The sequence below is a fragment of the Oryzias melastigma genome, linkage group LG11 (genome assembly GCF_002922805.2).
Source record: "Oryzias melastigma strain HK-1 linkage group LG11, ASM292280v2, whole genome shotgun sequence".
Classification (NCBI taxonomy): domain Eukaryota; kingdom Metazoa; phylum Chordata; class Actinopteri; order Beloniformes; family Adrianichthyidae; genus Oryzias; species Oryzias melastigma.
In genome coordinates, this window is record NC_050522.1 from 22,158,680 (window position 1) to 22,171,280 (window position 12,601).

The following is a 12,601-nucleotide window of genomic DNA, read 5'->3' on the forward strand; positions in this document are numbered from 1 at the left end:
TTTTTTTTGTAATGAAAACTATATTAGTGTATAACCATACAGAAATGTGGATGTTTTAGGTCTTATGAAGTATACATCAGAGAATAAATCACTTTTCTTAATAAATATTTTGAAAAGAAAATTCAGTCTGTGTTTCATATGTTAAGTACAACAGGTTATTTTTTCAGCTATCAGCAGTTTTGTGAGAAACATAATTTAATGCCAAACAGTCTACACAAAAATCAACAAAGCCATTCTGTTCGAATATACTTATTTAATAAAAAGGTACACTGTTATATCTACCCAAAATACCACAAATATCACTATTAGCTCAAGAAATCCCCAAATTGGATTTAAAAAAGTTATAACAAATTAATAAAAATTACATTTAACTGCACATTTTTGCTGAAAAACCTAATAAAAACGATATTTTACATACATTTGATCAAGTTATAGTAAATAAATTAAGAGATTTTTCTTTAAAACTCTCTATTTTTCCTAAAATGAAAGACAGTATTTTTAAAATACTAAATGACATTCACACATCTAAGGAAATTTAAGATTACAATTTAATATCAATGATAAAATGTGTACATTTTGTGAAAAATAAATTGAAAGGACACTAAATTTGTTTCTATTTGTCTATTTGTTATATTAGAAAATTAATTAGAAGATATCTGAATAAATATAATTATCTGGCTTGCTAAATTTGACACAAATGAATATTTGCAAGTCACCAAAGTTACAATATTTAAAAGTATGTTCAAGCTACACCTTGGATCACTGAAACACCAACAATAAAAAGAATAAATTATAGGTTGAAAACTTGACTTTTAATACCTAAATACCAGGTATAAAATTCCATGTTATTTTTTTTGTCAAATTATGGTAATGAAGTTTTATTTAAAACACAAAACAATAAAATGATGAATAAAAATCCTCCTATGGTTGTAGCATTCTAGTGGCTGCTGTTTGTTTTTAATGCTTTTGCATAAAGTCTTTTTAAGTGATAAGTCCAACAAGATGGAACTAATTTACTAGTAAAATATTTTGACTATTAAGTGTTGAGATTTTTAACGCATGCAGACAGAGGCAGTCTATGCAGACACGCGTTCATGTCCTCAGGTAAGAGAGCTGCGTTGTTACCGTGAAAACCAAGGTGACTCAAACGCATCACCAGGAAATCCGCCAATCACCGCAGAGCAGGCTAACAGTTTCCTAACTTTGTAAGCCAGATGTTTTTCCCGTAACAACACGAGGACATGATTCACGCAAGAAGCTCTGAACGTATTTGAGTTAGTTTTCATAGTCTTTATTTTTTTCCCCATTAATATAACCGTGAGAGCCCCGGCTGAGTTCTTGACTTGAGGCGACGCCTTCACTCTGAGCCAGGGATGCATTCAAGGTCCCTCGTACATTAGATACCTTGTGCAGAAAACGTTCCACGTCCTCACCTATCGTTGTTTTTTCTTTCTTATATATTTATTAGAAACGCATTTCATATAATTAACAAAAATATTCACAATGAAGATATAATTTCTTAAATTATAGTGGTTTTTTTTAAGTTATAACTTTTATTTATACATAACTTACCAGGTTAGTAGACTTCCTCCGCTACTTCAGGGTGAAGGACGGACCGGTCCGTGAACGCATCTTTTTGTTGCGTTCACTGGGTACCGAGCCATTTTAAGGAAAATGAACGACTTCCAATTATACTAAACGGTGCTTACCAGAAATAGTCTTGTTAGTCTACAATTGCAATTTCAGACTATATATATATATATATATATAAATAATATTTATATATATATAAATGTTTATATTTGTTGCCTTGTTTATCTGGACTGTTATGCTTTCATCTGGGAATCTCCTGTGGATTTAATGGTAAGGTCACAATTGGATAAAATGTACTCAATTAATTCAAGAAGTTGCAATGAACTAAAATGGACGTTTTATCGCCCTCTAGTGCGCATGTTTAGCTACTACAGTGAAAAAGCTGTGCAGACTGAATTTGAAATTATAACAGTAAAAGTGTTCCAATATTTTATAATTATACAGAAAAATAATCAAGGAACCAAAATTGTTCTGAATAAAATTTAGCAAAGAAGCTTAACTTTATTAAAACTCAACAGTTATCTAGCCTCTAGTCAAAAATGGCTAAACTTTTTAGTTTAAATGAGTTCTCCCTTAAACATGCTGTACTGAGTAAAATAATAAAACAACACAACCCACAATGTTCATTTTAAAAACATATTTTTATTTAAAAAAATACAATTTGGTGGAAACGTGATAGGGTACATACAATTTTTATTAAATGAATTTAAAAATAAGTATATATAAAACAGTGAAACTGCAGTCGGAATTTGAGATCATTTATGTAGCACTTTTTTATGATTTACATAAAAGACAATTTAGGAACCTAAGTTTTTCAAAATTAAATTTAGTAAATAAACGTAACTTCATAGAAAATAAGTTATTTGACCTCAAGTCAAAAATGGTTGTACTACCAAGTGTGAATGATGTATTAAGTTATCTTTTAATGAATTGATAAAAAAAACCTACAGAGTTAATTTTAATTTTATTTTTGCAACAAAAAAAAATTAAAACTGAAATAGATATATATATATATATATTGGTGACATATATATTGGTGACATTAATCTAATCTTAAGATAATAATAAGAGATTAATTTCTAAATAGATTTCAGACACATCTATGTAAGGTTTAATACTACAATGGTTTCATGATATTTGTGGTTTAGAAAACGGAAAAGAGCTGCAGTTATTGAACAACACAAAAAAGTATCTTAGAAGCTACATAATGAAATTATGAACACTATTCAGGAAAAAAAAGACAATGGAAGAGAAAAACAGAAAAAAATGAAACAAAACTAAACTAAATTATGATGAAGATCCATCACACACAAACAATTCACTCAACTGTAACCATACAACATCAGATTTGTTTAGTAACTTCATTGTAACTTCATTGACCTCTTTGGTGCATTTCGAAGTGCATAAAATCTATGCAGTAAACTAATTGACCTTCATTTTACAAATAACATTCAAACAGGATTTTTTAACTACAGAAAAACTGTAAATTTTACTAAAATAAAGTGCAAAAACACACAAAAAAGCAGAAATGTGTCAGAGGTTTTTTTTCAAATAACACAGACTCCCCCTCAAAATTCAGTCAAGCAAATATTTTGCAAATTCATACATAAAGGAAGTTATTGTGTAAACATTTCTCAAAATTCCACTGTAAATCAATGCTATTTAGTCATTAGTTTTTATTCTTCATTCTAATTTCACCTTCATTTTTAATTAGGTATAAGGATCATTTGTTGTATTTTTTTCTGTATGTAACTACAGATATTATCTTCAATAAATACATACAGACTTTTTTCTTAACCAACAATAAAAAAAATTAATAATTTAAATTAATGAAAAAAAAGGCTGTCCAAATGATAAAGCCGTTAAAACACTGAAGGTGATTCAAGAGATTCTGTTTCTTCCACAGGATTCTTTTAACGGGACGTTCTATGACAGAAACTAAAGAACACATGCAGGTTCTCTGGACCATCAGGCCCGTTCCCCACCCCTGTTCTAAGAAGACAAGCTTGATTTTTCAGTCACAGCCTGAAAAGATAAGAACAGTTCTTGAATTTGTGAAAACATTTTAAAGACAAGGTTGGTCCTCAATAATTCCTCTTTCATGTTGCTAATGATAAAAACTTTAAGTGGTAGCTCCTCCCACATGTGGCAGGCGATTTATGAACACACTTTGGACAAGCAGCAAAAACAGAATTTTAGGAGGTGAGTTGGGTTTGGTGTGAACGTGGCATAAGGGTTCCTTTAGGTCACTGTGCTCTTTGAGTCAGGACACCAAGAAAAAACTAATCCTAAGACAATCATAAGTCAAACTTTATTCAACTAAATAACAATTTAAGTACATATCTCTCCACTAGCTCACTGACTACACTACCCACAATGCTCCAACAATCCATCGTGTGGTGCGATTTTGTAATTTACCAAAGTCGAGCATTTTGACAGGCTTTTGAGTGCCAAGCATCAGATAAAATCAATTTGATGTCAGTTAGCGCAGCCAGAATTCATCGTTAAAGGGTAACCAAACCCTAAATCAATATTTTTTTTGGCTGTTGCCATCTATAAATGGGGTTTTAAAGGTGAAGTGCTGTGTGTTGGTTGTTGCCAAATTTGCAACAATTTAAAATAAACGTCTTGAAAATATAGTCGAAAACGATCTGGGCGCTGCCCCCTACAGCTTGAATTGAGGTATTGCAGTTGAATTTTGTGATCGATCACGTCATTTCAGAAGTCCTTCATCGTGATGTGCAGCTCCAGTAATCGTAACTCTCCTGTTCCCCAGCTCCACCCTTCCGACTGGATTTTCAAACTAAGGCTGTGGGAGGAGGTCAGCCTCCATTCTCCCTGTTTGGTTACCCTTTAAGGTAAACTGTATTATTGGACAAAATTCAAGGATTTTAAGTGTAAAATATGCTCCAAAAATTGGTACTCAATTAGCTCCAATTTAAATTTAGTTTGTTGATTTACGATTTTTCAGCTGAGATGCACCAACAACAATGAAATGCTAAGCTAAAAGCTACTCACCACTGATAGCAGAGTCGTTGCTGCCAACAGACGAACCTGAATGTGTGGAGAAAAGATTCAGGTTTATCATGGTATTAATTTAAGTTTATTTCGAACATGTTAATGATTTTTCTTTATGCATGAAGACACATTTTTAATAAAAACGAATGTATTAAAACAGAACTAAAACAAAAGCAGCAGGATTTTTTAAACTTAATTAAAAGATTAATTGTGACTACGGACAATTTAACACTCACATTTTTCAAAAATTGCGTTTAACTTCGTTTTATTTACTTGAGAAAATTTTAATTTATTAATATTTAACCTTTAAGATATGTTGGTGTCCCAAGAAATTTACTGTTGTTGTTTCAACTATTCAATTAATCACCTTACATATAAAATTGTTGACTAATCGACTACAAAAATAATCGTTATTGACAGCCCTATTGGTCAACCTCAACAAATAAAGAAAACTCTTACCTTTGACTTTGATGGTGAAAGGGAGTTCTGTGTCTTTGACTGAAACAAAAATATTTTAACCCAGTATTTAAAAAAATAAATAAATACAAATAAAACATGAATAAAATGTTACTTTCTTAATGTCTTCATCTAGTTTCATTGAATATGGTAAAAGATAATAAAAAAAACTATCAATTAATAAATACATGAAAGCTGGAGTCTAAAGTAACCGGTGTGTTTTACTGTAATATGTTTTGCTTTATATGAAGTAGTCATGCCTTTGTGTGTGTTTCTTTAAGGTTAAATTATCCTAAAAACAAAAACTGTCAATATTTCTATGTGGTTTATTTCAAAAAGTAAGTTTTAGTGAGTCACGAGTAAAACTTATGATTTCACTAATATTTCATCACTTAAAAAAACTTTAACTTAGATTTGTTTTACCTTAAAAAAGTACATTTTGTCACAAACAAAAAACTATTTAAACTACACACATCAGTTATATGATTTTTATCAGGTTTAACAAAAACTAATACAGAGAAAAAGATTTTTACCTTGATTCTTGGGTACATGATATTTAGGAAACCCCTTTCCTGTAAAAACAGATTCTATTAGAAATCAACAACATTGACTAAACTCAGATAAATAACCCTAGAAATTAACATGTTAATTCAAATGTATTAAGACAGAAAAAACGTAACCTTAATTCAAAATGTCAAATATTCCTGTTCATCAAGAGATCGCTGCTCTTTGGCTGAATGTTACTTCTGAGGATTTTGTGAAATCCATGTCAAACAAAAAGTGAATATTATTAAATTAAAAGTTTTACATTTAGTAGATTAAACAGGTTTGTTAAGTAATTTTCAAAACGTTACACATTTTTGGGAGCTTTTTGTTGTTTGATTTCTGGTTTATTAAAGTTTTATTCATTGATGGGCGGCTTGCAGGATCTCTGCAGAGATGGTGATGAAGTCATGGATATCCCTGCAGCTGTAAACTTCCAGTCATTTCTTCCTCCATGACAGATAATATCTCCTCCAACTCTGTGTGGTGTTTCTGAATGAAGAGGCTTAGTTTTTGTCTTTTTCAATATTCAGTTTTTTTTATTGCTCTTTCACTGTTTTGTGCTGAAACGAGATGTTATATTTGGAGAAGAGAGATGACAGATGTTAAGAGCGCGTATATGCAACCCTGTTAACATTCTTCTTTGCTGTTCCTTCTGCACAAGACAGATATGTGACATAAGGCAACAAATGGGATTCTGGGTATGTGATTATTGGGTATTGAAAGAGCAGAATAAAGTTGTGGTCACGCAAACGTGTGTCTCTGAGCTCTTTATTTAACGAATGAGACTCTGCATTACTGACAGAATCCCAGAAAGTCAAACTCACTGATAAAAGTGTCTTATAAATTTCTGGTTTTTTTCTTTTAAATTTATGACTTTTTTATTGTAAATTTATGACTTTTTTCCACATTAATTTATTACTTTTTCCCCAAAAATATTATGTTTTTTTCTTGTAAATTTTTGACTTTTTTTTTGTAAATGTATTACTTTTATTCTCGTAAATATGTTTGTTTGTTTTTTTGTAAATTTATGACTTTTTTTCTCGAAAATTTATTACTTTTTTTCTCATTAATTTATGACTTTTTTCTCGTAAATATTATGTTTTTTTCTTGTAAATTTATCACTTTTACAGTATCTCTTTAATTAGTGACTTTTTTCTTATAAATTAATTTTTTTTCGTACATTTATGATTTTTTTCTTAATTTATTAATTTTTTCTCATAAATGTTATGTGTTTTTCATGTAAATTCATGACGTTTTTCTCATAAATTACTTTTTTTCTTGTAAATGTATGATTTTTTTCTGTTGTTAATTTATTACTTTTTTCCTGTAAATATTTTTCTCTCGTAAATTTCACTTTTTTTCTCATAAGTTTGTTTTTTTTCTTGTAAATTTATGACTTTTTCTCATAATTTACAAGATTTAAAGTCATAAATTTAAAATTCTATAACACGTAAATGTAAGAGAAAAAAAGTAAATCATGTAGTCGATGACTTTTCCAGTCAACAAATAAACGACTTTGTTTTCGTAATCAAACGGTTAAGATTTTTGACTCGTAAATGTATAATATTTAAAGTCGTAATTTACATTTTTCAGTTGTGAACTGGCCCAAATACTCAATCATAGTTTTTTGTTTTTATGAGGTATTTTCATTTTGTAAAGCACCTTGTGTTACTCTAGTAGCGGCAGGACTGGCGCATGGGTAACCAGGGTTTGTCTCGCAGAGGGCTCGACCCTTCTCTCGCCTAACTATGGAGCCACAAGAGGCCCAAATCTGGGTCCCCCTGTGCCAGTTCCCAGCCCAGATAAAAAAACAAAAAACAACAGGGTTATCAGGAATAACATCTGGTGGGAAAATCTCTGCCAAATCAAATCAGTGAAAAGTTGTGTTATTTTAGTTTGAAAAGTGCTTAATAAATTAATTTTGATTTGAGACTGCTTTTGTAATTTTATGCAGTTTTTTATATTTTGTTCTTAATTTGTCTATTTTTTTAAACTTTCCTCTTTATTTTATCCTGAAGCACTTTGGTATGCTATAAGCAGTTGTAAAGTGTTGTATAAATTAAGTTCATTCATTCAAACCAGAACTGACACTGCTTCACAGTTACATCAATTTTAGCAAATTTCTCTTTACTAATTTAATTAAAAAAGTTTCTGTCAAAAAAAAAAAATATATAAAACATTTACAGAATATGCGCATTATTATTATACATTTGCTTACATTATTCAGACAAATGTTTTAGATGCATCATAAAAGAATATACTTACTGCGGTTTCCCTTTCTTACATGCCAAATAAAAAACACCAAAGCCAAGACAGAGAGAAGAAGAAGACTGGAGACAGCGGCAAGGCTAACATGAACTGCAAAGTGAGATCCATCAAGAGGAGGAAGGCGACGATCTAAAACACAGAAAACACAGGTTCATGTTCTTTACACGCTCTAATTGTAAGTTAGATATTGTGTAACGTGGAAGTACATTTTCTCATTTCAAACACCAAAACCTAAAATTTCTGAGGTTTCTAATGATATGAAAAAACAATAAATTCATAACTAAAGCAAGAGTGTGACTTACCCCATGTTTTCTTCACACGCATGTCAGAAGCTTCATGAATGACTTCACAGGTGTATTCAGCGGTGTCACTCCTCAAAATCTCCACATAATCTCTCCTTTGGAAGGTGTCATCGTGATTCGGACGAACTCCAGAGCTCATCACTCCATCCTCTTTATTGAGGATGCGTCCATTTCTTTTAATAATGAGGTTGATGTCTTTTGGGTAAAAGCCTGTGGCGAGGCACGTCAGCACGACGATTGAGGACTGTTTGGCTTTTGTTGTGAACACGTGAACTTCAGGAGGAGCTGAAAAGACAAAATCAGACATCAATCTTTGTTTTGAACAGCTTTTGCTTTGTTTCCTGGCACCTTCATCAGGAAATATTTTGAAAGTAATGTGTTCAGAAACATTTCTAAAATTTAAAGTTGATTTCTGAAGGTAATAAGATGTTTTTAACAGTCAGTTGTCTGGTCAGGAAAAACAACTTGGACTTTGGTTTTATGAGTTTCATACTTTCCGTTTCTCTAATTGACGGTAGACACGTTATAACTCAGAAAACACAAAATTACATTTTAACAATTGGCACATCATTTCATTTCATTTTGAAAGAAACTTGCTGGCAAAAAGTATAAAAAACATTGAAGTTATGTGTAGAAAAATATAACTGTTATAATTCAATTATTGCAAATATGTATAATGGCCTTAATGGTAGAGTAAACTTTAAAAGCTAAATCTACATTTAGAAATACTGCCAACATCAAAGATAAAAGCAGATGGGTTCTTAAAAATACATACTGGCATTTCTCTGCTGCTGTTTTGAATAAGTGAGGAAGGTGCTCATCCAATCCATGCACTCCTTCTCCAGGTAACCCTTGGTGTAGTCTTTCAGAGCTGTGACTTCATCCCACTTCCTCTTGGTGGTGACTGCTGCATCCACTGCAGCCACCCAAACTTGATGCTCATCATCAAAACTTAAGAAGTCATCTCCGTCATAGTTGTACATGTCCACGCCACGCTTAAACTTAAGGTTACCGTTTTCATCTTCTTCACTTTCACATCCATGCATCCACTGAAGAACATGAGTTTCTGAGAAGAGAAATGTTCATAGATTTGGGCTGTATTGACAAAAACACAAAAAGTGGACATAAAATATGCAATCTGTTTTCCCTTCAAATCTCACCATTAGTAGTTTGTCTCATTCGGTTGATCAGGATGTCGATGTTAACCTTGAACCACTGCTGCTTGCTCTGCCGGGACTGAGTTCCTTTATCCCAGTATTCCTGCTGGAGTCGCTCCTCCATCCACTTTTGTTTGGGAATTTTCTTTTGTTCGGAGCTGTCATAGTAATCGATCATTCTGTTGTCCAGCAGACCCATAGCAGTGAATTCATGGATGCCTGGGAGCTTCACAGGATGGGAGAAGGCTGTGTAGATGTATGTCAGGGAGTGTGTCTCTGTAAAACAGAAAGTGAAAAACAAGAAAGTATAAAAAGCTGTTATTTTAGTGGACTGACTGTGCTGTGAAAATTTAGCTTTCAAGTTTAATGAAGTCATGAAATAAATTATCATAAATGTATATAACTAGTGCACAGAAAAACTGTATTTTTAAGTTCAAATGCTTTTATTTATATATAAATATTCTTATTTTCCAAAGAAATTTATTTTCTAGTGTTTTGCAAACGTAGCATGTTTAAAAAATACCTAATGTAAAATCGTATCGTAATAGAACAGCTACAATAAAAACCAAATACTTAATTTTGTTGCGCTACATGAGCTGTTTCTAACCTAGCATGCTAGCATTAAAACAATGAGCTAATAGTTATTTTTACTTATCTAAAAGTTTGTTTTAGGTAATGTCTGACTCCTTAAAAACATTTTAACATCGTAAATTTCAAATTAAATACGGTTTAAGTTTTTTATTTAAGCAGAAATTACTCAATCAAGTGTAAATTTTAAACTACGTCACATTATTTTTTACTTTCGGTTTCGACCGGATGAGGGTTAACATGTTAGAACATGATAACTTACCGGTATTCGTAGCCACGAGTGTCCCAAAAAAGACACCAGACCACAAAACTATCATTTTTGTTGTGGCGTGATCAAACTCAGGAATTATATATAAAATATTTTATCTTCGTTGTCTTCCTCACGCGACATAAACAAGTCAGCTTGAAACAGGAAACGGGCTCGAATGGTGCATTTAAGGGTCGCTTGGATTTTACAGATATCGTGGCTGTGTTCATGATATTCATTAACTGTTAAACACCGATTTGAAATATTTAATCAAAATATAGAGAAGTTTCTGCAACGTCCACGATATCAACTGGACTAATCACCTTTGTTTGCCCGGCCCACAGGTGTGTCGCAATGGGGCGTGGTGTCAACAGGTAAATTACTGAAATGTGAGATAACAAACAAACCCGTTTCCTGGTATGAAAAAAATGTCGTCCTGTCAGAAAGCCCCGAGTACTTGGGATGAAATTTAACTACGTTTTAAATGCAGGTTTTATGGGAAAAAATCATCACAAAGCCTCGTGACACCATCCGGTTTATTTATTTGTTTGTCATTAAGTCATCACTCACACATTTAGAAACAAAAGATAATTTTTCAATATTATATACGTTTTTATTTTGGTTTCCTTTTGGACTTTTGGTAATTCTAGAAATTATTTGAATTCATTTTTAAATATTCTTAATGTTCTCATATATTAGTGTATGGTAGATTTGTTCACATTTGTTTTCTAACCTCATGCCAAATATGATGTTGTTCAATAAAAATGTTGGTAATGGTGTGAAAATATTGTTTGAGCAGTTTTTCTCCAAAATATTTGTAGTTTGGTACAATAGTTTCAATTACTTTTTCAAAAAAATTAAGTATTATTATTGATATTAAATATTCATCCCAAAACTTTTAAAACTGTAATTTATATATATATATATATATATATATATATATATATATATATATATATATATATATATATATATATATATATATATATTAGCATAAATGCTTCAGTTTAAAGTCATTTTTATAAATTGATAATTACCCTTTTATTAAATATCAGGATGTTTTTGTCTTATTAATATTAGTAATTATGGTGTCACAAGTTGATATATTAGTGTACAATTTATAAAAGGAATATATTCAAATAGAACAGCTATGTATTATATTTGCCATGAAATTAGGCTTGACAAAAGTTGAGAAAATGACCAAACGATGAAAAACAGAACAAATGCTATTTTCACACCATTTACTGAGAATTTCATTTTTCTCATTTAATATATAGCTGTTTTTTTTTTTAAATTATGTCCACAGATCATTTTCTAGTTTAAAATAATTTATTTGTAAAAGTAAGGGATTGTCTTTTAGTAAGACTTGATCCGGTTTAAGCGGAAATTTGTTTGGCTTTCATTTTTACCAAGACCACGTGAAGGCACCACTGCCATACACGGAAGTGGTCTTTTTCTCAAATAAGCGACATAGTAAGAAGTACACAACTATTCAGTAATGTGGATGGGTGTGGTAAGCTGTTCTAGAATTATTTCAAGGAAATATCATTCACGAAATAAACGTTATTCTTAAGTTCGACATTTTTGAATCGAGAAAAAACGACGCCGCTCTGTCCTTGAACGCACCTTCTTCTCATGCAGAAAAACAGACAAAACCCTGAATGATTATAGCCTCAAACAGCAAAGAGACTGATCTGTAGAGTGAAAAATGACACATTTTATCCTCAAAAATGTTTGGCATACCCTTATATAAATATTTTTACTACTTTATTCTTTTTCCTTTTCCTAATTATTATTTTATCATTTCAAGGTTTTACACACCCTCATATCTGCAAAATAACTCATTTCATGAATAGTGTTGTGCAAATACTTATGCTTTTACTTTTACTTGCCTATTGAAAATAAATAAATAAATACAAATTTGTATTATTGAGTTAAATCCACATTAATTTAACTAGAAATAAGGTGACAATTCTTATTGACAACTTCATTTTTAAGGTTTCCAAATTAACAGAATTGAAGTGAATGCATCGTTCAAACATTTATAGACATGTTAATTATTAACTAGGTTTAAAATAAAACTGCAGGGTACAAGGAAGCACAAGGGGTTGTAAAAAATACAGAAAGGATTGGATTCTGGGGGAGGTTCATGGACCAAAACGATCGGATTAAACTGATTTTTGGACCAACAGCCGGATCTGAACTGGGTTCAAAATGTTGATCATCTCAGTCTTGGTCCTTTTGGGGAGTGGACTGCTCGTGAACTGCGGTAAAATTTAACTTTTTGATATGTTGATGGGTCAGGTACAAGATAAAAGTGATATTAAAACAATTTTTTCCTTTGGTCCGTGTTATATTTGATATTTGAACTTACCTTGTTGTAGCTTGTGGACATTTTTACACATCTGAAAGATTTAAAAAAAAAT

The 12,601-nt window shown here is 31.3% G+C and overlaps 2 protein-coding genes across 3 annotated transcripts in view; one reads left to right on the forward strand and one right to left on the reverse strand.

Annotated features, from left to right (window-relative positions):
• Positions 1-2,215: 2,215 nt before the first annotated feature.
• On the reverse strand, positions 2,216-10,396 carry LOC112162562 (H-2 class I histocompatibility antigen, alpha chain). Of its 2 annotated transcripts, none has more exons than XM_024298371.2 (9): positions 10,191-10,396; positions 9,344-9,616; positions 8,959-9,249; positions 8,184-8,468; positions 7,879-8,010; positions 5,601-5,639; positions 5,071-5,097; positions 4,612-4,647; positions 2,216-3,618 (listed from the first exon to the last, which is right to left on the reverse strand). In XM_024298371.2, exons 1-9 carry the CDS (start codon positions 10,243-10,245, stop codon positions 3,608-3,610), a joined length of 1,149 nt encoding a protein of 382 aa, XP_024154139.1. In that variant the 5' UTR covers positions 10,246-10,396; the 3' UTR covers positions 2,216-3,607. The 2 variants fall into 2 exon arrangements, with proteins under 2 accessions (XP_024154139.1, XP_024154138.1); XM_024298370.2 differs by having other exon boundaries at positions 5,071-5,109.
• A 1,879-nt stretch (positions 10,397-12,275) lies between these two features.
• LOC112162561 (H-2 class I histocompatibility antigen, alpha chain) overlaps positions 12,276-12,601 on the forward strand; it is a gene marked incomplete at its 3' end in the record, with an annotated part of 2,615 nt that continues 2,289 nt past the window's right edge. Inside the window, 1 exon segment of the mRNA XM_024298369.2 lies at positions 12,276-12,444. Coding sequence (XP_024154137.2) covers positions 12,390-12,444 — 55 coding nt within the window.